This window comes from Apaloderma vittatum, unplaced genomic scaffold, assembly GCF_000703405.1.
Source record: "Apaloderma vittatum isolate BGI_N311 unplaced genomic scaffold, ASM70340v1 scaffold9597, whole genome shotgun sequence".
NCBI classification, from domain to species: Eukaryota; Metazoa; Chordata; class Aves; order Trogoniformes; family Trogonidae; genus Apaloderma; species Apaloderma vittatum.
Window position 1 is genome coordinate 8,973 of NW_009727786.1, and position 21,647 is coordinate 30,619.

Consider the following 21,647-nt stretch of genomic DNA (forward strand, 5'->3'; position numbering starts at 1 on the left):
ATTTGCCCAGTGGCCAGTTTCTTGGTATGTGCTGTAAAATGGGACCCTAACTGTGCTATCCTGTAAGAAAGAGATGCTGGGGAACTACTTTTATTCTCTTCTTGACCAGTGAACTGCAGATGAATGGTCTGGCAGAACGTGTAACTGGGGTTAGCTCTGTGCTCTCGAACTGTCTGATGAGTGTATTTTAGCCATTTGCAAACTCAGTAGCAGCACACTTACGTGTCGTGGCATGGTCGGCACAGCCAGTTTCCTCCCAGTAACTCAGAGCACCCCAGAAAGAAGCAGACCCAACACTGGCAAAGCACACCTTGCAGGCGAAGGGCACAGGACCAGATGCCTACGTCACCCTCTTAATCGTGACCAATGGTATTGTAACACAGGATCAGTGCTTTGGCTTGGTCTTTAAGTTACGAGCAATAGTCTCACCCTGGAAAATGGCAAAGCACGCATGTTTCTGGTTTTAATAATTTTGTCATTTTTGCTTTGTCTCTCCAGATGATGTTCGATTGTTTGGCTTTGTCCGATTCACCACCGGCGATGCCATGAGCAAGCGAGTCAAGTTTGCCCTCATCACTTGGATCGGAGAGGATGTCAGTGGCCTGCAGAGAGCCAAAACTGGGACCGACAAGACCCTTGTCAAAGAAGTAGTACAGGTAACCTCATCCTTCGGCTTCTACCTGCCAGTTCCCATTGATTTCAGCTCTACAAACATAAGCAGGAGTGGAGAGAGGGGGAAGGATTGGAACATCCTTCAACTTAGTAGTTAATCCTTTAAAAAGATGACAAGTTTTTTATTGCCTTTCTCCTAGGAAGACTTAATATCTGCCCTTTGAGCACTCAGGCATAAAGAAGCACCTCTGAGCTTAAGGCTGTCTTAACTATTTCATGAGGAGGGAATATATGCAGTCCCCTCCTCGTCACCATGAAGATGTTTCCCATCTCCTTCCTTGATGGGGAAATAACATAATATTGAATGGTAGAGAACAAGGCAGTATTAAGCAGGTAAAATCAAACAGAAAAGCCCACACCCTTGTTTAAACTTCTCTTGAGGCCTTTTGTGTCTGCACAATGAATTCATGGACCTAATCAACCAAAGTCTGAAGTCCCTGTGAGTACCAATTAACTAACTGCTCTTAATAGCTAACTAGATTTGAATAGTCTTCTGTTTGGCCTTGGGCGTATCAGAAGATAAGTACACGCCTTGGAAGGGCTTCGCTTGCCCCAGCTGAGCTTATCATTTAACTCTGTCAGGGCTTCCCAGGGCACTCCAAGCTGGGCTGACTGTTGGGCTCCAAGCTCAGGCCAAGCAAGTGAAAACACCAGCTGTGAGAGAAGTGAATTGTAGAAGGCTGCAAAGAACAGCTGCTGAAAAGCTGACTTCAGTGGAGAGGATGCTAACGTTTAGCAAGTTGCCTCTGAAGAAGTATTTAAAGGAAGATTTGCTCTAAACCCAAGGCCAGCTTCTCCAGTGCCTGAGGAATGGTCTTTCTTATGTGCTTGAAGAACCGGCTGACACTGAAATAATCTCCCTCAGTAACTGTGTTCTTGGCTATGTAAAGAAATGTCCCAGTAGGACAATTGAAGGATGAGAACGAAAATCCCCTTAATTCATTTCTAGTTTGTATGACATAGAAGATTTTATTTACATAAGAAGCATATCCTTCCAGAGGATAAGCACTGATGCTAAATGTTTCAAAATGACAACTACGCAGAGGAGTCCATTCTGAAAAGAAACTTCCATAATGACACCTGAGAGACAGAGAAGCAAATCCCTGTTCATGTGAAGCAGCTGGAACTGTGTAATTGTAGCTGAAGATGAAATTATAGAGTACTAATGAATGACTCATATAAGAGTGACTAAGCCAAGATTTTTTAAAAAATACTCTTAGACAATTTAGTCCTGTTGAATTGAATAGTGTTCCTGAATCTGTCCCTCAGGTCTGTTACATATAATTTGCAATTTCGCCTGTTTCATCTTTGATTAGTAGTCTGGATGAGTTAATAATCTGGTGGAACATTAACCATTCTTGGCTGTTACTTAAAAGCTTTCATATTCTAATTAATCTGTTCTAAAATATGAAAACAATGCAACTCATGCTTAATACACTTTTATTGAGCAACTGTGTCTATGGCCCACTCCAAAGCACTTCTGAATGTAATGTCACTGGTGACATCCTCTGTAAGAAATTTTCTTGACAACTGTTCCGAGTAGTTCTACAAGTGCAACTGAATCCCTTTGAGTGGGATAAAAGCAGAACTATTTTCTTCATTTTAAGACCATAACCTTGCAGGCAGTCTGTCAAAACAAAAGAGGACAAGAGAGCCCAACTGAAATTTCGTGGAGGGAATTTATCCCAGAGCTATTTCACTCTTACTACTTCTCTTGACCTTCAAGTACATTCCTGGTCACTCCGCTGCTTCTGATTTTTACAGAGATTATTTGAGATGCGAGTTGTACATGGAAAAGTACAGTTGGCTGTTTGCTGTAATGATGAACTACAGATCTGACTCAGTGTTGTTTCATCATTTGGAATAAGTGGTAGCCTAAAGCGGGATTTTTTTTTTCTTTACAAACCCTGAAGAGAATCTAGACTATTGATGCAGTGTGGCTCTCCGCAGTTCCTGCTGTGTGCAGGGCCCACAGGTGCACTTATCCTGGGAGACACGACTCTCCTTCCAAGGACGTGCCCCACAAGGAGGCTTTTTGTACTGTGGATAACAGCTTTGATTTTGTGATCTGTAGAAGTGATTGGCTGGGATTCCAGAACAACAGCTTTTCAGGCAGAGAAGCCCTTCAGGCGGAGAAGCCCTCACTATCTTGTAATATTTGCAAAAGCTGACTGTGGCTCTTTATTTAAGAGCAAAGCTCCAGCGTGAGGGGAGGCCTGCTTTGTATTCTCTGCTATGTTGCAGATGCATTGATGGGCTACGCTTGAGCTCTGCTCACAGCTGAACAAACGCCAATAAACGTTGTTCTTCCGCCGAGACACTCAAAGTGAAAGACAGTCAGCTTGAATCCCGCCTAGCAAGCAAAACCCACCACGCTGCATCTGTAGAAAAGCGAGTGTTCACACATGGTGATTATTAATGGTCTCCTAGAAGCATCTGCCATAAGGAAAACGTAAGGGATATTAATTGTTGAAGACTCGATTATGGGCCTGTGAACAAAAGGGTAAAATATCATGAAGCAAGGAGAGGAACTGGCGTGCCCTCACTTTTGTGTTCCTCCCTTGGAAGGGGGAGCAGGTGCTGTGAAATCTATAGGGAGAGGCTTGGGAAGCAATGTTGAGAGTCAGCGGAGGAGGTTGCCAGAAAATCTCTCAGGAAGAGAGGACAATTGATTTTTAGCTGTAATAACTGTAAAATTACAGGGATGGATCTCATCTGCTGCAAGTAGCCATAGTTCTCCTGATCTGTACTAGCTGAGAATCAGGTCTTCTTGCTTATTTGGGACTATCCTTATTATTACCTCTCTAATGTTTTGGGAAAGTGGGGCTTGCATTTATTGAATTTATTTGGGATTGTAGAAAAATGCATTTTTCATTTAAGGAAGATTTGGTAGCTTTTTTTTCACAGCTGTTTATTTTCCATCCTTTCCTCTTTACCTCAGCTGGAAATCTTGGATCAAGCCTGTGACCTAGTCCAAGTAGTTCAGCTGAGAGCAGGTTAGAAGTAAGACCAGGATGAGAAACCAAGTCTTTATCTGTGTCTTCTTAAGGGTATGGCTAAGTACTAACGTGTGGAGACTTCCCTGTGTAAATGGAGACGTGTAGTAAGGGAATGCAGTATCCCATCTTTCTCCACTGAGCTTCTGTCTAGGCCAAGGACAGACCGAGGGGTGGGGTGGAGTAGCACCCAACAGTTCCATGCTTTGCACACTGTTGCTTAAGATGCTTGGGAGTTCACTTCTGGGGTACAGTCTCCACTCAGGAGACTCTCTGTGCTCTGAGGGCTGTTGTTTTGGCTTCTTTTACTCCAGAGGCCCAGGGGGAATGGGTTGGTCAGCTAAAGCCCAGAAATCAAGGTTACTGTAAGCTGCCAGAATGAGGTACGGTTCAGCCATAGAAATTCCTGCAAGGTGAACCCTAGCAGCTGCGGGGTCGAAGTACAGAAGGGCCCTGTTCACTCTGAGGTGTGGGAGAGGGATGATGTTCTGGTGCTTGTCTTCGAGTGAGGACAAGCCCAGGCACAACGGTTGTGGGGCTGGGAGTGGCAACCTGAGCTAAAGTGGTCTGGTTTTGATGTAAGGGCTGAAGAACTGAAAGCAGGACTTGGTTTCCCTCTGAGTGTTGCTTCCTCTCTGTGAACTCGTTGGCCTTTGTGACTACATTTCCCACTAGGAGATTTTAACCCTTTATTACGCAGCGTGGAGGCCCTTTCTGACAGGATTGTATTCCCCAGCAGGGCTGTCTAAGCAAAGGGACTACCCAAACTTTTACCAGTTTGTCGTCTTTTCCATAGATTTTGACACTTCTCTGTTTTCTTCAGCACTTCTGCCTCCACAAAGTCATGTGCTCCATTATTTGCCTAAATAATATTCAGGGCAAAACAGCTCTGTTTCTGTGAGCAAATATTCATGGCATTTTATTCATTATTATTTTTAGTGAGGAATTTGCCTGGCTTTAGTGATGTCAACAAGTTTACTGAGTTCCTGCTTTGGAGCTCATGGTCAGCTCTCTCTTTGCTCACAGTTCTCTTTGCCTCTGGATTCCTCACTGTGCTGATGCTGGTGCATGAGGGAGGTCCCACCTATGGGGTTACTGCCCCTGTTTGTGAGACAGTCTTTCTCAGGAGGGTGAGTGAGATGCTGGTGGGAAAGCAAACAAAATTGTTCTTTTTGACTCTTTTTCCTCTTCTGATTTACTGCAATAATCATACCAAATGGATCTGGATATACAAAAGCTCCTAGTCCTAGTCTAGAGAAGGTGGCAACTTTATAAGTAATTTCTTCAGGCCAGAATAAGCAGCTTCCCATCACCCCCATCTGACACACAGCCCTAGGATTTTTCCAGTGGGATGCAGCGCAGAAAGGAAGAATTTGCAGATCAGCTGAAATGTAGTTCTCATTGCTGAGCGATGCGTTTGCCAGAGGTTTGGGCTGGCTTCTCCCAGTGGCTGGAACTGGTCCATGTAAAAATTGGCAAGGAGTAAATTTAAAGAGGGGCTTTTTGCTGATAGCTTGGACTCTGACAGCTGATGACAGGACCAGGTTTGGTGTAGCCAGAGCAGAGTGGAGGGCTGTGGTACCCTATTGCTATAGGTGCTTGGCCCTTTATAGGTCTCCTTGTAGTTAGAGAAGCCCTGCTAGAACATACACCTGCTGCACCTGTAGGACATCTCCTTTCTTCCCCATGGCCTCAAATCTAGCACTCTTATAAAGCTGGTAAAGAAACATGGGAGATGTCACCTCTTCTGTACTGCATCTGCACTGAAAATAAGATGACCGGTGGATGGGAGTGGTGACATTAAGCACAGTGGAACTGTGGATTTTGAACATCAGTGGAGACTGCTGCAAGCCCCGGTGTGAATAAAAACAGCAAGAAGCTGCTCAACTACCTGGCACCATCCCTAGCTGCTAAGAACCTCAGTGTCTGTAGACAATACAAGGATTTTTTATTGGCTTCAGGCCTACTCATGCTGGGGTTTATAAGGGTCTCAGCAGACCTCTTTGGTACAGTATCTGCACCAGACAGATTTTCCCTTGGCCAGCTTAGGGAAATTTTATGGCCTCACATGCTAAACATTCAGAGCCTACAAGAGGAAGAAAGTATACTCCTCCGTTTTTTCCCTCCCCCATAACGTTGTCTGGAAGGCTGGACTGAGCTTGCTGTACAAATTTTGTGCATCCCAGGGAGAAATGCAGGCTCACGTTTTACAGCCTGACCTGCATGGTTGCAGCCCTTTCTCTCTGTAGTGTCACATGGAGGCTGACAAAGGGGATTGGATTGCCAGATTGTGACCCTCTGCTACTAAGACACACAGTGAAGCACGAGCTAGATAGGTGTATTGGAGAACCACGAGTAAACCTTACTTTTTAAGCCGTGTTCTGTGATTTGACAGGCAAAGCAAAGAGACTGTGGTGACTGTTGTGTCCTGAGAGTGATAAAGATAAAAGGCATCATTGTTTTTGTTATCTGTAGGCTGCTGGTGGAGAATACAAAGGGTAGAATTCACTTGCAGGGCTTGCCAGGATTGTAAAAAGCTTCGAGTATAGCGGGAGGAGAAGAGAAAAGGAAGTGGAGGATGTAAAATGAAGACACACGTCAGCAAAGCGAGGGCCCAAGCATCAGAGTTACACACTGTGCCTTAGGCAGCTTTAACTTATGCAAATCTCTTGAAAGGCATCAAATATTGGTATGTGTGAGAGAAGAGAAAGTAGGGACTTTCCCCACTCCAGTCTCCTAAGGGCAGGGAGAAAATCTGTGTCAGAGCAGAAACCGAGCCTTCTGGCATCGCTGCTAGCTACTTGAAACTAGGATTTTTCCTGCTGCTTTGCAGGAGCCGGTTTGCTGTGACCTGGTATTTGTAATTGCAGGTGACAGTCATGCCAAATAAGGACCATTGCCTGGTCTAGCTAACATCGGACCCTATTAAATCACTTGGGAGTAGTTTTACGTTCTGTCAGCTTCAGTGGGGGCAAAAAACCTCTAAACTCTGGATAAGAGCTGAAAAGTGCTGCTCTGGATCATCGGTGCCCAAACTCCTCATCTGAGAGCCAGAGTCCCTTCGGTCTTTCTGTCCTGATGACACAAGAAGCAGTTTCAACTGTCTCTAAAATACTTAAATGTCTCCCTTCACCTTACGATTTGCACCCTGAACAAAAGCTCAACCCTAAATACCTCAAGCAGTGAATTCACAGTGATGAGGGAGGCTGTGGCTGAAGAAGGGCCAAGCAGGATATGAAAATCAGGAGTTTCAGGCAGCAAACTTACCGGAAGCATCTTTCCCTGTTGGGGCCAGGCTTGATGAGACATCGTGGTGAGGAAGAGGTGGTGCAAAGAACCAGAGGAGCCCCTGAGAGCACCTGCCAGCAGAAAGGAATAAAGAAAAGAATTATTAATAGCAGTGACCCAGATTGCACTCTGAGGGTACAAATCTAGCACAAGAGGTGGCCCAATCAGCTAAGAGGATATTTAAGAGTGGCTGGGAACATAACCCGTCTGGCCACTGCTAGGGAGACATTGTTCAGACCTTGCAAGGTATCTGAGTGGCATTGATATGAAATAGTGGCTGGTGGCTACAGATCAGCAGCAGGGAATCGTTGAGGTAACTGCTAGTTGAGAAGACACTGAAGTAATTATAATTACTTGGGGGTATATATAATTTAGTTCCCCTTTTTTCATGCATGAGTGCCCTTGGCAGTTTCAGAATCAGCTGGATTCTGCAGAGCGAGCACTGAAGGAAACTCTCCCCCATATTTATAAAATACACACTTTCCATGGAATCCCTCTCAGAAGTGATTTTATGGGCCTGCCTCGGTTCTCCCTGGTGCAAGTGTTAGCACTGAGGTTGGGTAGTCCTGGATAATCTGCTTCCTGAGTTGTGGAAAACTCATTAAATATGTTAGCACGTAGAAAATAAATTGAAAAAGTTCAGCTAAAAACTCGTGTAGGTAGCACACCTCAGTGAGCATCAAATAGTTGAAAATAGTATACTTGGTCTTAGCAAGAGCTGAGCTTTGCAGACATCTCACACAGAAGATCTGGAAGTAGGAGACTTGTGAGCATGCCCGAATCTGATGTTTTAGGCAGTTTGCTTCTTCATTTCCCATCTCAAAAAAAGGATTTGTTTCCTCTAAATTAAACAATTTCCTTCCCATTTTCCCTGAACTCTGCTAAGAGATGGTTGAGTGCCTGTTAATGTCTGTTCTCACACCAGAAAAGCCAACCGTTGGAGCTTGGAGCAAAATGGCGTGAAGCAGTTGTTATTCCTTAGGACTTTGTCTTGCTGCTGATAAACACGGCTTCTCCTAGCTGCTATAAGCTTTTTTTTTCCCCCTCCCTAAGCAACTCTTTAGTAGTGAGGATTTCCGAGTGTGAAACAGGATCAGCTGCAGCCTGGGAGACCGACATGGGGGAGGGAGCTGCTTTGCTCTCTTTGCTTCCACCGCATGAAAGAGGTGCTGAAGCTCTTTCAAGCTGAATCCTTCTCCACCCCCTCCTTTACTCGACTCTGATCCCAAACTGAGACCCTTGAGAAGCTGCCAAATGAAGAGCTCTCCCATGGCTTAGAGTCTGAAACCAATTAGAACCACCCCCTGCATGGCTGTGCCGGGGCTGTTCCAGCGCCGAGGAGACCCGGACGAGATGCTGACTTCTTTCTCAAGCATCGCCTCATTCTCCCAAGCAGCCTCCGTCACCTTGGAGGGCACTCACTGCCCAGGGAGCCAGGCACTGCAACTTTCCTGAGGTGTTGCAACAGGGCTGTTGGGATTTTAAATTTTTTTTTTTTTCTATCATCAGTTTGTTCCTGGCCCTCCAGAGCACAATGGATGCTCCTGTTTTTCGTGCTGTGTAAAACCTCTGGTGGGTTGGGGGGAAGGGAAAGACACACGCAGGGTCTTCAGTTGCGGTTAGGAAGGGAAGGAAAATGCTAAAGCCAGAAGCAAATGTGCGTGTTTGCTGAAATGCCTGTGCACACGCACACGCCACCCTTGCTGTGAGGCAGGAGGGACCCAAAGGAACAAAACCCTGACTGGAGTGACACAGCCCAGGACAAGTGCCCTAAAGGCACTGCAGGATCCCATTCGCAGGGATCCGGTCTGAGAAAGGTTTTCTCTGTTCACCACCTCACAGCAGGCTGCCCAGGCCTTGCCCAGCTGCCCTAAGTTACAAAGAGCATTCAAGCGGCCAGAGAGCTGCCCTGCCCTACGCAAGTGTCTTAACGGAGCGTGTCCTTAAAGGTCACTCTGGATCATGACACCACAGAGCACAGTGGAGCCTATTAGCAACAGCAGCAGCCTGTCTGGTACCCTACTTGGGGTTTGGCCATGGTGTGTACTAGACAGTTGAGAGGAAGAGCCAATAAATCTATTGAAGTAGACTTAATTGCTCATGGTACCATCTGCTTGTTCAATCTTTAACTGAAGCATCCCCTTGACAAGGTGGGGGTATGATACTGGAGTGTACGGTGATGTAGCACTGTGCTTTTTTTATGAGAAGGGCACAGATAGGGTTAGTGATTTGACCACGGTTCTGCTGAGGGTCAGTGGCAGTTAGAAAGTCAACAATTTGAGCTTTTTAGTTTGCATATGACTTAGGAAACTTGACCTAACCTGGCATGTGCATTAATCGCTAGGGAGAGTTGTTGGACAGGACAGGATTGGGTCTTGCAGCTGGTGACTGTAGAAGCAGACACATAAAAGTCTTGGGTTTTGCCATTACTAGTCTTCTGTCTCATCCACCTCATTGGTGCCTACCACAGTAGGTAAGGCTATGCAGCTCCTACAGCCATGGACGCTGGAAACCCACCTTTATTCAGGTACTCAGACAAGTATCCCCTTTTTTAACAGGCTTTTTCTTTATCTCTTGCAGAACTTTGCCAAAGAATTTGTGATCAGTGACCACAAAGAGCTGGATGAGGATTACATCAAGAATGAGCTGAAGAAAGCAGGGGGGGCTAATTATGATGCACAGACTGAGTAAATGCATGAACCTCCTGGCACCACCACCTGGATCTCAAAGGGAGGGGGAAGGCACAATAAACTAACACAACTGAGAGATGAGGCAGCTGAAATCCCCAGCTTTCTGTGTGTATACCTAAGAAGTCCCTTTCTTTGCATACAGCGGACTTTTATTTTCCATTCCGTCTCATGAAACATCCCTTTCTGGGGTTCTGTTTTCTTTTTTCCTTTTTTTTTTTTACTTATGACTCTGTCCATGTTCTTGCATCTGTGGAAGTTAGGTTTGGCTCTGCTTTGGTCCTGTTCAGCATTTTTTTGTAGAGGCTTGGCATTGTGTCCTTCTTCGTATGCGTGCATCTCTGTGTGGTTTAGTTGGGCTCAACCTGGTCTCTGAGGGGAGAAAGTTTTGGGGGAGTTCTGAACATCGATTTTTCTTTTTTCTTTAATTTGTTCTGCCTGATATTTTTGGGAATAATATTTTTTTTGCTGTTCTAGGATCAAATCAACTTGAGTTGACTTCACTCAAACTTTGATTAAATTGTCTAAGCTTAAATGTCCAGCTGAGGTGTTATCTAACAGCTTAAACAGCAAAGTGAACAAAAAAATTCTTCGACTCTTGATAAATGGGAATAAATTTGCCTTAAACATTGCTTGACAGTTGCTATGCTGTGTGCTCATCTCTATCCCTCCCTCTTAAAAATAAGATCCAACACGATCTGAATATGAGGGGTTTGTGGTTTTTTGGAGGTATCGTGGCACAGTAAACTGAGGGGCTTAGAAACATCTGGACATTCGTTCGCTATTTTGTGTACATTGGTCTCTGGGTTTGTATTTGACTTTCCTAACACTGGGGGCTCAGGAGGTGAAACCGAAATGCATAGATTTCCTTTTGAAAAGATGTCTGCAAAACTAGCAGCAGCTGAATCCTAGCAGCCTTCTCTGCCCATGTACTCCCTGTTCTCCTTTGCAGTTAAACACAACATCTTCAGTTCTTTGGGGCCTTCAGGCAGTGACCCATCCTGCAGCTGACCGAGCGATGGGGCAGGGCAGCTCTGTCCCAGTCGGGATGTAACACTCAACAGCACAGGCCCGGAGAGAACCTGGGCACAGTTCGCTTGGTACTGAACTGTTTGTTTGGGGGGCTTCTTTGTATGGCTTTTTTTTCCCCCCCATCAAAGGTAATTGTCCCCAGAAATACGTGTAGGGGGAGACTGTGTTGTACTGGGGCTTGGGAGTCAGCACTGTAAACCCATTACAGAAATAAATGTTTTTCAAGAACAGTTCTCAGTGACTCTGTTGTTCTTTTACCTTCCCTGCAACAACAAGCCTATATTTAAGAGGTCTCTCAATCCTCGGTATAAGGCTTTGAGCTCTTGCAATCTTGGGGCTATTAAGAGAATTAAACATTGGCTTAAATGTAAAATGATCTCAGTGCCTGCAGCCCTTGCCTGCTTGTCTCTGCTCTGAAAGGCAGAGGCGACTACAGTGCGTCTGACACACTTTATGTTTGGCAGTTCTACCTCTAAATTTCCAGTGCCATAATGTCAAGTGGGAATTGTAATTGGGTCAGAGAGAATTTCACACCCACGTAAAATAAAAGCAGAGGTCAGGAACAGATTTGGGAGCAAGAACGACACTTTCAGAGTGAAGTTTTGCAGCTTGCTGCACATGAGGCATTACAATTCTGGACTGAACTTACTAAAACTTGCACTGAAGGAAGGGAAATGGTTATTTTTTACAGAACTGACAGTAGGGACAAACATAACTAACAAGAAAGAGCTTTGCAGAGCGCTTATGACGCTCTAAGGCTTTGCCTTATGGGTTCAGCGACCACGATAAACTCAAATTTGACAGCTTGTGGAGTACTGAGACAACAGGCTCATGCTCTCCCACTGGTCTTGAAGCCTGGCAGCAGTATTGCAAGAAATTCATCAGCACCAGCTGTGGTCTGGGGTTTGAGGCGCTGCTCAAGAAGGAGCTCAGCACAGAGGCAAAACAGCTTTCTCAGCCGCTCGAAGGCATCTCAGCACGGCAAAGCGGAGCGCTTGTGCTGCCTTCAGCGAGCTGGCTCCAGGGACGGAGGAAGCGAAGGCATCACCCTGGCCCCTGCACTTGCTTTGCTGTCCTCCGTCAGCATATGCCTCCCACAGAGTATTTTTCTAAAGACTGTCTAAATCTTTTCTTGTCTCCTCCAGGTAACTTCTCCAGTCATGTCTGTTAGACATGTTAGATACACGAGAAAAATGAGCAAGAGAAGAAATCACTCTTTTGTGATAGTTAAGAAGTCAGGATAAATCCTTCTGGAAAAAGCAATCCTAATGAATGACACTAATAACAGAGAACTAGTGGGGGTTTGTTTCGCTTCTAGCCTCAATTTCATCTTCTCAGGCAGGCCGATACCATCTTGCTAATGCTCTGAAGAACTTCATGGGGAGGGATAAGACAGGATGAGATGTACAAAAGCGCTGCTGCTGGTCTATCTCTGGCCTCACTGGAGCGTGGTTGGGTCAGTTCTGAAAAACCCACGGGGAAGTTCTTGTTTGTACAGTCCTGTTCCTCTAGCAACACTGCAACAGCCAAGTTAATCAAATCTGTGTTGTTGAGCCTTCAGTCAAATATAAGATTATGTTTTTCACAAAGAATGTCTTGGAAACACACTCAGCCCCGACCCCAGCCCAAGCTGATGAATTTACATCCCAGCTGGCTGCCGAGGAGTGTTTGGGGCAAAACGTGTTTCAAGAATTCAATACTTCCCTCCCTCTCTTCTCATCACTCCTGTAGGAGTAATCTGAATTAGACATTAAAAGGCTTTGTTTTTCAAATGTTGATTGTACTTCAACATTACCAAACAGTCCTTTTTTTCCTCAAGAGAGTGACTTTCCTGGTATTGTGTCAAACCCTTATGTTTGTAATAGGAGCCGCTCAGCTAGTCCCAGGGCTATACACGCCTGGTGTAATTCGTCGTCTGCTCTGCAGGACAAAACTTAATCTTGTGGGTCTGCTGTTGCTTGGCTGAAAATGCATTTGCATGCATTATCCTCCCTTGCTAGTAATTAATACAAGAAAGAATTGATGAAAATTGAGCAAAAGCCCGAGACGTGAAGAGTAAAAGCCTAAGACCAATTATTCATGGTGGTTTTGGGATCTCATGCTTATCACAATCACATAACATTAACTGGAAATTGTCTCTCTTTTAGGATTTTAAGACTCCATGCCTCCTCACTATCGTCCGTCGCAGCACATTGGTGTAGCTGAATGTCTGCAAGTGGCTGATGCTCTGATCAGATCTATTAGGGACTCCATTACGGACTGCATCTTGCACACGGAGAGGTAGAGACAAAGAAGGAATTAGGAATACCTGGTTTTTTCTGTAATACTTCTCATCAGGAGGTCTCAGAGTGTTTCAGAAAGATTAGCATAAGCCAGACCATACTGTCATTCCTGGAGCATGATACCCATGGTTAGGAGAGGGTATTTTCCATGGGATTGAAGCAGAAATAGTAGCCAATGTATTAAAAAGCCCAGCCCAGGGAGTCAGCCTCTTAACATATGAATTCCTCACCTAATCATATTTTTAATATATATTTTTATTAACAGTCGGGTGCCCTGTTTTGTGTCCATTTAGCATTCAGAGCCTGGTTTGCCTTACCAACCCTTTCACCAGGCTTTAAAGACCTGGTGCTGTACAAAGGCTCGTGGGCCACGTCACAGGAGCCCGTGGGATCCCTCCGTGGGGGCTTTGCCGTATGTCGGAGCTCGGGGCCAGGGACACTCTGCTCCGTCTCTGACAAAGAGAGGGAGATTGAGAGCAGTGGCGACAGCACGCTGGGGGCTCTGTCTGGCAAGGGAACAGATTGAAATGGCTCAATGGCTGCTTTATATTTGGCATCACCAAAGGATTTTCTATTCCCCCACGTTACGAGCGCAGCGGATGCGAAGCAGCATCCGCTTTTAGCAGGGAGGGAGAGAGCGACAGAGCTGAGCGACGTCCCCTCCAATATCTCCCTGATTAATACAGAAAGCCAGACACAGCAGATGACTTCATTCTAGCAAGCCCAGATTCAGGGCTTTTATTGCAGTTCAGTGAGGTGGTGGTAAGGGATGGGTGACCCCCTAAGACACGTTTAGGAGGCCGTGGTAGCCATCAGGGAGAAAAAGGCTCCGTACTTGGGGGTGAAGTCGTGAGCATGGGAGACAGCAAGGCTGCTCTGAGTCATAGCAGGCTGCAACACGTGAACAGCAAATTTGCACTCCGAGGAGTAAGCGGCCCTTTGCAGAATAGAAAATAGCTGAACCAGGCAACCCTGGCCGGGCAGACCGGCCCATGGAAACCGCCGGCGTGCCCTGCGTCTGTTTTTATAGACTGCTGTTCCAAAGAGCGCGGAATGCCAGATGAGCGGAGGGTGTTGAGTAGGCTCTGCTGCACAGAACCCTGGGGTGATCTAGTCTCTCTGGCTTGAATTGTTGCAGTTATTTAGCCACAAAGCGCCAGAGGAGCTGCAGAGAAGGGTGAAGGGGAGCTGTGAGATACTTTGTGCCTTACGGCACCCAGTTTGGTGCTCCACGATACAGCACAAAAAGGGACATTGTTTAAGCGCCATCAATACAAGAGGTGTAAGCTCTGTTCCAGGCATGACGATAGCAGCTCATTTTCTTGCCTCGTCCCTGACGGACGCGTTTCCGCTTACTCCTGGCACCGCATCTCTTGCAGTCATGGTGCTAAAAAACTGGGGGATCTCAGATTTCCCCAGACTGCAACCACAGGCCTTTGGAAGTGGAATTTCTCTCTTACTGAGCTATGAAGTCAGACTGCCTTCACCCCCAAATCTCACACTTTTGGGACCTCTCTGGTGTATAAGGGGGGCAATGGGTGTTAATTCAGACTTTATCTAAAGCTTGGCTTTACAGCCCAATGAGGGAAAACACTGAAAGAGGTGGTTTAACCGCGGCATGCCTAACTGCATATTGCTTGGTGTGAATGAGTGCAATAAATGACCATTCACAGCCCACTCAGGCCTTAATCCCTGGAGTGGTGCAGCCTTTCCTAGTGTGATTTGCACCTTCGCTCGCAACCCATCTGCTAAAATCACCGTCTCTTCAGCTTTCACAGACATCTCTTTCTGGCCTGGAGTAGCTCACTTTGCTCATCTTAAGACCACTGATCGACTTGGGTAAGTTTATCAAGGCTGGGAAACAAAGGAAAGCCTTTCAAAATATTTCACCTTCCTCTCTGCCTCCCCCATCAAAATGTCCCATAAGGTTTTTCATTAACCTTAAGACACCTTCAGAATGGAAAGCGCATTTCCATGTAAATGCAGCTGAAGGGGAACAAACAGCATCTGTTCTGCAAATACTAAAAGCGGGCAGTAGATGAATAGACTTATCTCCTTTATCATGATTAGCCACGTTTCTGCCTTGTAATTTTGGCCTATCACTCAACAGAAACTGTAATCAGGATGTAATACATCCTATTGGCAAATTACAGCAATGCAGCTGTTCAAGGCAGCAGCTGAACCCTTCAGCAGTTTAGCCTGGGTTTTATTACACCCAGGGCAAGGCTCCAATAAGTATATTAGTGACATGATTTAAAAATAATAAGAGTTGAATCTCGTCCCACTGAAGTTAATTCCGATGTCGGTTTTCATGGGAGGAAGTGTTTTGCCAAAATCAGAAATCAAACAGGTCTCAGGGGTGTCCTCAGCGGAGTCAGACACTCTGAGAGCAAAGGAGCTGTGGTGAGATCACCCCTCCGTGAAGGTGTGAATGCTGCCTTTCTCACATTGATTTCTAGGTTACTACACACCAGGAAAAGTTTTAGGGGAGGAAACCTATACGAAATCTGACTATAGAATACAGGGCTCAGAAAAAGCCTAAAGCATGCTGTGACGAAGTCTGAATTTCCAGCTCTCTTCCTTCCAGAATGTAACAACAAAGAGCACGTTATCACAGCAAAGAGGGCGAAAGGCGTGTTTAACTTCAAATTTCAATGTTTCCATTTTGCTGAGTTCTAAGCCAAAATAAAAATAAAATCTGACGCAATTATTTGAGAGCAGAAATGCAAACCCCCCTGAAGTTTTATGCAAAAAGCACTTGTATTTTTTTCAGAAAAAGAATCATAACTCTTCATGTTAGAGTGACAAATTATGCTGTTATCCACAGGCTATTAAAAGCATTTGAAAACAACTAATGAGAACAGAGAGAAGCACTATACTCTTTTCTAGATGAAAAGTGACTCTTGCCTATTTTGCAATGAAAGGATTTCAGTATCTGTATCAATGTATCAATATTCACTGTACTACCTAGACAAGCAGCCGTCTTCAGTACCCTTGTGTTGGCTGCCATCAGGTGCCACATCCTGTTTGAAAACGGGTGGATTTTTTTTCCCACCAAACACCTTCAACACAGGTGGAATTACAAGATTAACAAAAACATTTCAGACAGAATCGTGAAAAAAATTAAAGTCACAAATAAGCACTTCCTTACACTTTTAAGCTATTTTCCAGGAAGCGTTTGGCTATATCTTCCTTCTAACACACTTAGGCAAACATTCTGGAGAATCCTTAAGCTTCCAGAACCACGCTGCCACTGCATTGATATGGATGCACTTATGGAGTGATTTGACAGAGAACCTCAACCCTGATCTGTACAGAGCAGTCTGTCTTACTTCAGAGCTGTAAATCAGCCACACTCCAAAATGTATTATCTTCATCTTCCGTATTTAAAAGCTAGAACCTGTCAGATGAAACCATAAATCTGCTCAACGGCCTTCCTTGCATCCTAATATTCCAGTTCAGGTTTGTTTCTGAAAGCTCTGTGACAGCATTTCATTTTCCTCTCATACTGATACTTAATGCCTTAAGTGCTTGGAAAGATAAACACTGGCTTTAAGCAGTACAATCTCCTGATCAGTTTATCTGAGGATTATTACACGAGTGCACGGAGGAGTCAGTCATAAATTGAGCGCATTTTTGCCCTAGCTGGTCACTTAATTGCAGAAAATGGGATGGCGTATTCCAGGAATCACAGACGTGGGACATAGTGGAGATTCAACGAAGGATTTTATCCAATTAACAAAACCTCCTGTGATGCAGCATCAAACGACATGGATGTGAACCACACTACCTGGTGCTGAGCGTGAAGAGAGAAGATGATTTTTTGCTGAGGGCTCAACTGGTGCCTGGTAGCTGAGTGCAGCTGAGAGCAAGAATCACTGGCTAAAGGCTGGAGACAGACAAATGGAAACGACAAACCAGACCCACATTTTTATAAGAGAGAGTGATTAACCTCTGGAAGAAACGGTCACTGCTTCTACTACACAAAGCAAGAACGCTCTCTGTCTGGAATAGATGCTTGAATGAATCGCCAATTAGTGGGCTCAGCAAATGGGAAATACAAGTGTCTGCCGTGTACAGCCGATTACATTTGATCTCGTCTATCTTCTGACCTCCAAGCATCTTCGCTCTCAGGTACAATAACACAAGAACTGATTCAAGCTGCATCTTCACTGAACTCAGATGCACTTGGCAGTCTCAAGGCAGCTCTGCTCCAAACTGCACAGAGGGACAGAGCAAACAGCTGAAATAGTCATGTCTTAAAAGTGTTGCAGCTGGATCCAAAGGCAAAACTTGTCTCAGCCTTAGATAAGGATACACAAGCCTTTGTTTGCAATAGTGCTCTTTTTTTTTTTTCCCTTTCAGCACCATTTTGAATAGATTAAGTTGTCTGAAGTAGGGTTTATGACTTAGGCCAAATGCTACTTCCAGCACAGGCAGAAAAGCTGAAGCTTTCCAGTGGGAAAAGAATTTAAGAATTGACGTGGACTTAAACTAAACCAGCACAAGCTCATCCTATTAAATTCAAAGCAGGCAAGAAACCAAGAAAGTTTGTGTTTAGTGCATGTTGGAGCAAAATTTGAATAAGAATCTGAGCAACGCACTGGGAAAGACCTCTGACAGAAACGTAAGGGCAGATTAAAACGGTATGGAACTGGTCATGGCTAGTTAATTATTATGTTACTAATGCAACCATCCCTGATATTAATGTACAGCTTACAGCTTTTTCATTCTGCCAGTGTACTTTTTTTGGCAAGTTTTAAAATCTGGTTAGTGGAGAAAGTCCACATTCTGCGTTCACCAGCTTGCAAACACCCCACACTGGCCAAAATTCTCCTGGGGTTTAGCTTTATTGGAAAAATAAATCACAACAACAAAACAGCTTTCACTGTAAACTTCCTTTCCAAGCTTAACTGTTCCCAAGGTTGCTCCCTGGTGACACTTCCGTGCCAGTCTAAAATTTCTCTCTTTTAGTTGATTACAACTTGTAAAACCAATCTGCAAGTGTGATCCAGCAATAATTATAGTGTTCCTTTATGTGGGGTTTAGTATTTGAACCAAGTACAATCAGGTTGACAGAATTCCTACCCAGTTATAAGTTATCTTCTCAAATATACAAAAATAATTCTTCTGAATTCACATTTTACTACATTATTTATACCAACAGATGTCAAGACAATAGCACACTTGAGCCCCTTATGAAAACTAGGACTAATTTCAGTTTGGGAATGCATTTTCCTAATGAAAAACATGTCAGAGGCAACTGCTTCTGGCCTATTACAGTTTGAAACTACAGATATGCTTTCTTCTAAAAGGATTCCATGAGACTCACACATACTTGGGAAAACAAATGATCTTTTTGTGCTTGTGTGAAAATTGAGCCATTGCTGGACCAAGAAATCCAAGCTAACAAGCAAATCTGCAATGGTGACAGATCATTTGGTGACTTCATTACAACGTAGGTTTTTGGATCGCTCATAGCAGTGATTTTTGAAATTCTTTGCTTTTGAAAGGGTCTTTGTGAGGGAAACATGGTTTAGATTGAAGCAGGGATATGGGAGCTGGAATAGCAACAGAGTCCACTCCCTCATTAAACAGAGGACTTTCATGTTACAAGCACGACAGACCAAGTTAAATCACTGAAATTCAGTATTTGAATCCACAGCCGGGTTTGAGTTTCAGCTCTATTTCAAGGGAAGGGGGAAAGACACACCCACAGTTTAGGTTCAGATCCAGTTCAGAAATAACTGAACATTAAGAAGGGACCAGAGAGCTCCTGCTTCATCAGTCTAGTGTACGAGATCGATTGGCGCATGAGATAGGTTCAGGATAAACCTCCACGGAACCATGAAAAAAATCAAGAGAACTCAGACTCTCCCCAGGGACCTCCAGTATTTTCCAGGACAGAACTGGTGAGCTCTTATCTGTCTCCTCACACACCTACAGCTTCCCTGTGGCCGGACACCCTGTAGGCTGGTGCAGTGATTAGTTAATGTAGTTCAATAATTCCTTCATGCACGTGAGTTACAGCAATGCCTCCTGTCCTTGTGTCACCTGATACAAGCTCTGTTTGTCACCCCATAATGGAAATTCTACCTCACTATCCTCTTGTACAGAACAACAGCCTTTTTCACATTACTAGGCCTTCTGATCCAGATTATATTTCAGGAGTTACAAATGTGGTGTGGTAAAAGCATCGCCAAAGAAAATGTCTTTTAAATAGTAATAGGGTACTGTGTTACCCTCTCACTCAGAGAGAAAGACGATGTTCATTTCAGCAATGAAGTACAGAATAAATGATAAAGACCTTTTGTTACAGCTCATCTGGTCCTCCTCTCAGTTCCTGACGATTAAGTGGAGAAGAAAAAAACAGACTGTGATTTTTTTTTTTTACTGTGCATTCATAGTTTAATGTTGGATTCAGCTTCATGAATTATGACTGAGCTACATCTGTCAAAAGACATTGTCCAGGTAAAATCAGTATCTACTGGCTCCTGCTCAGCTGAAATCAATAGGCTTGTTGCCGTCAGTTTTCACAGGACCAGACACAGAGCTGTTGGTGTAATGCGGAAGAGTAAAAAAATTGGACAGATACAATGTGTCTGTGTAAACTGAAGCCAAAGCTTTTCAGCCTCGAGCAAGACTGTGTTCTTAATTACGCACAAAAAGGAAGGATAATTTGTTTCAGAAGTAACATTATCTTTCCTCCACCTCCTCTCACACCAGAAGGTACATTTGGTTTCGCCGTAATAAATCAATCACACAGAGCATCAAGCTCACATATGCGATGCTGCTGAGCTTCCCCACTATGCTGGTTAAAAACAAGATCAGATTAATCTAGAGCACAGGGCCAGGTGTCCTGCGCTGGTTTTCAAGCAGCGAGTGCTACAGAAAAAAGGGCCGGAGGTTGGGCACCACGCTGGGTATCTATTAAATTTAAATGGTGGTTCTCAGCAAGATCACTGAGCCAAGATGTTCTACGTGATGAGCTCAGGAAGAAACGTCTACTAAAAGGAATGTAATACACCGGTCTGACTTTGACAGCTTCATCGCTGCAGCATTTTCACACCTTCCTTTCAGCATGACAGCTTCAAACTGACTTAAGGAGCTGCTTAATACTGACAACGGGTCATCTCCGCTGGTGCGATTTCTCTAGTAGTTGTAATCTCCTCTGTGATGTAGTTCCTAGAAAAGTGTCCCACACCATGAAGCAGTTTTTCAGGATAACTTAAGAACGTACAAATGATGAGATGTTTTTTTGTTTTCTTCCCTCATTGATCTTTGCAAGGGCTACAAGAAAGGCTTTAAAGAGGAGTAATATTTTCTATATTTTTTCCTACCCAGTGATAAAGGAGAGGGCATACATATTTCCCACACTTCCATCCCACCCGGACATCTCAGTGCATCAGAGGACAAATGATGGCATATGCCAGATCACCTTCCTGTCTAGTTTTTTTACTTCATTTAGCTCAACCATAGGTCCGCGTCAAGAGGTAACTGAACTCAGACGATGCAATTCGAGCCTCTAAATTAGTATTTAACTTTTCTCTAACTTGAGTGCTTGGGGTAATCTGTTTGGATATTGACAGAGTTAAGGATCAGTTAATTTCCCCAAACTGCTGAAGACACATACAAACCCCAAAGTTTTCAAGGCAGTTCATCAAAATGAAACAGCTATTCCCTTCAGAAGCAATAAGCAATTTCATCAGATGCTTGAATTATCTCCTGCCCCAAGTTTCAGATTAATTCTGAGCAATTAGTGGGGATGTCTTTAGTGGCCATTTACTCAATTGTTCTCTCCATAACACAAAACTAGTAAGAAAATGATGCAATCGAGTGATGGTAGTATCATCCGCCCAGCCACAGATCATAAAAGCAAACCAAACTCCTAGAAGCACACCCTCTTCAACATCACCATGGTAGACAAATGTTGCCCTGGGACTCCAGCTGCCCCAAATATGCAGACACATCTACCAGCTCACCTGTAATATCTTCTAAGTGCCAAGGCAAAGATCCAGTCATTAGTACAACATAAATTAACAGAAGCCCAGACTTAAAAGGAAAACTTTCACACAGTGCTTGAGGAAGACTGTGGCCACAGAATCTGAAACTTGTCTCTAGGTGTTTGTATCTGGCATCTTATACCGTAAATTAGATTGTTAGGATAAGGAGCACGTCTAGGGTTGGGCTGCTGGTTAGGGGTTAGAACGCAAATTCCTTGGTGGAGGGACTGCTTTTCTGGGGCTGCACAGTGCTTTAAACCATACAGACCTTGTTCCGGAGTGGATTTAACTGATGCATGTGTTCAATGGAAGTCCCAGCCTATGAGCCAGCCTGACAAAGAAATGAAATGCATGCAGGAAAAATAACTGACCCCAAAACCATCACCAAAGATGATCAAGCAAAAGATGAAAGAAAGGTTGGTTTCAAAGATAAAATCTTCCGAAGGCTTTTGGAAACACAGATGAGCAGAGAAGACTATTTAGAGTTGACTAGAATATTTTTAGTGAGAAAATTAATTCAGTAGCCACAATAGTCTGTGTGTCCCAACACTCCAGGAAATCTCACATTAACATTTGCGAACAGACACACATTTCCTCCCTCACTGAAGCATTTTCACTCTTCTATTCTCAGAGCACTCTGGAGTGCTCAGATAACCCAACTCTGTAACTCAATCCCAGCAGGAGACA

General features: G+C 44.3%; 1 protein-coding gene across 1 annotated transcript in view; it reads left to right on the forward strand.

Annotated features, from left to right (window-relative positions):
- COTL1 (coactosin-like F-actin binding protein 1) overlaps positions 1 to 10,066 on the forward strand; it is a gene marked incomplete at its 5' end in the record, with an annotated part of 18,893 nt that extends 8,827 nt beyond the window's left edge. Inside the window, 2 exons of the mRNA XM_009873812.1 lie at positions 499 to 656; positions 9,537 to 10,066. Coding sequence (XP_009872114.1) covers positions 499 to 656; positions 9,537 to 9,647 — 269 coding nt within the window. The remainder of the gene's footprint in view (positions 1 to 498; positions 657 to 9,536) is intronic.
- Positions 10,067 to 21,647: the final 11,581 nt, after the last annotated feature.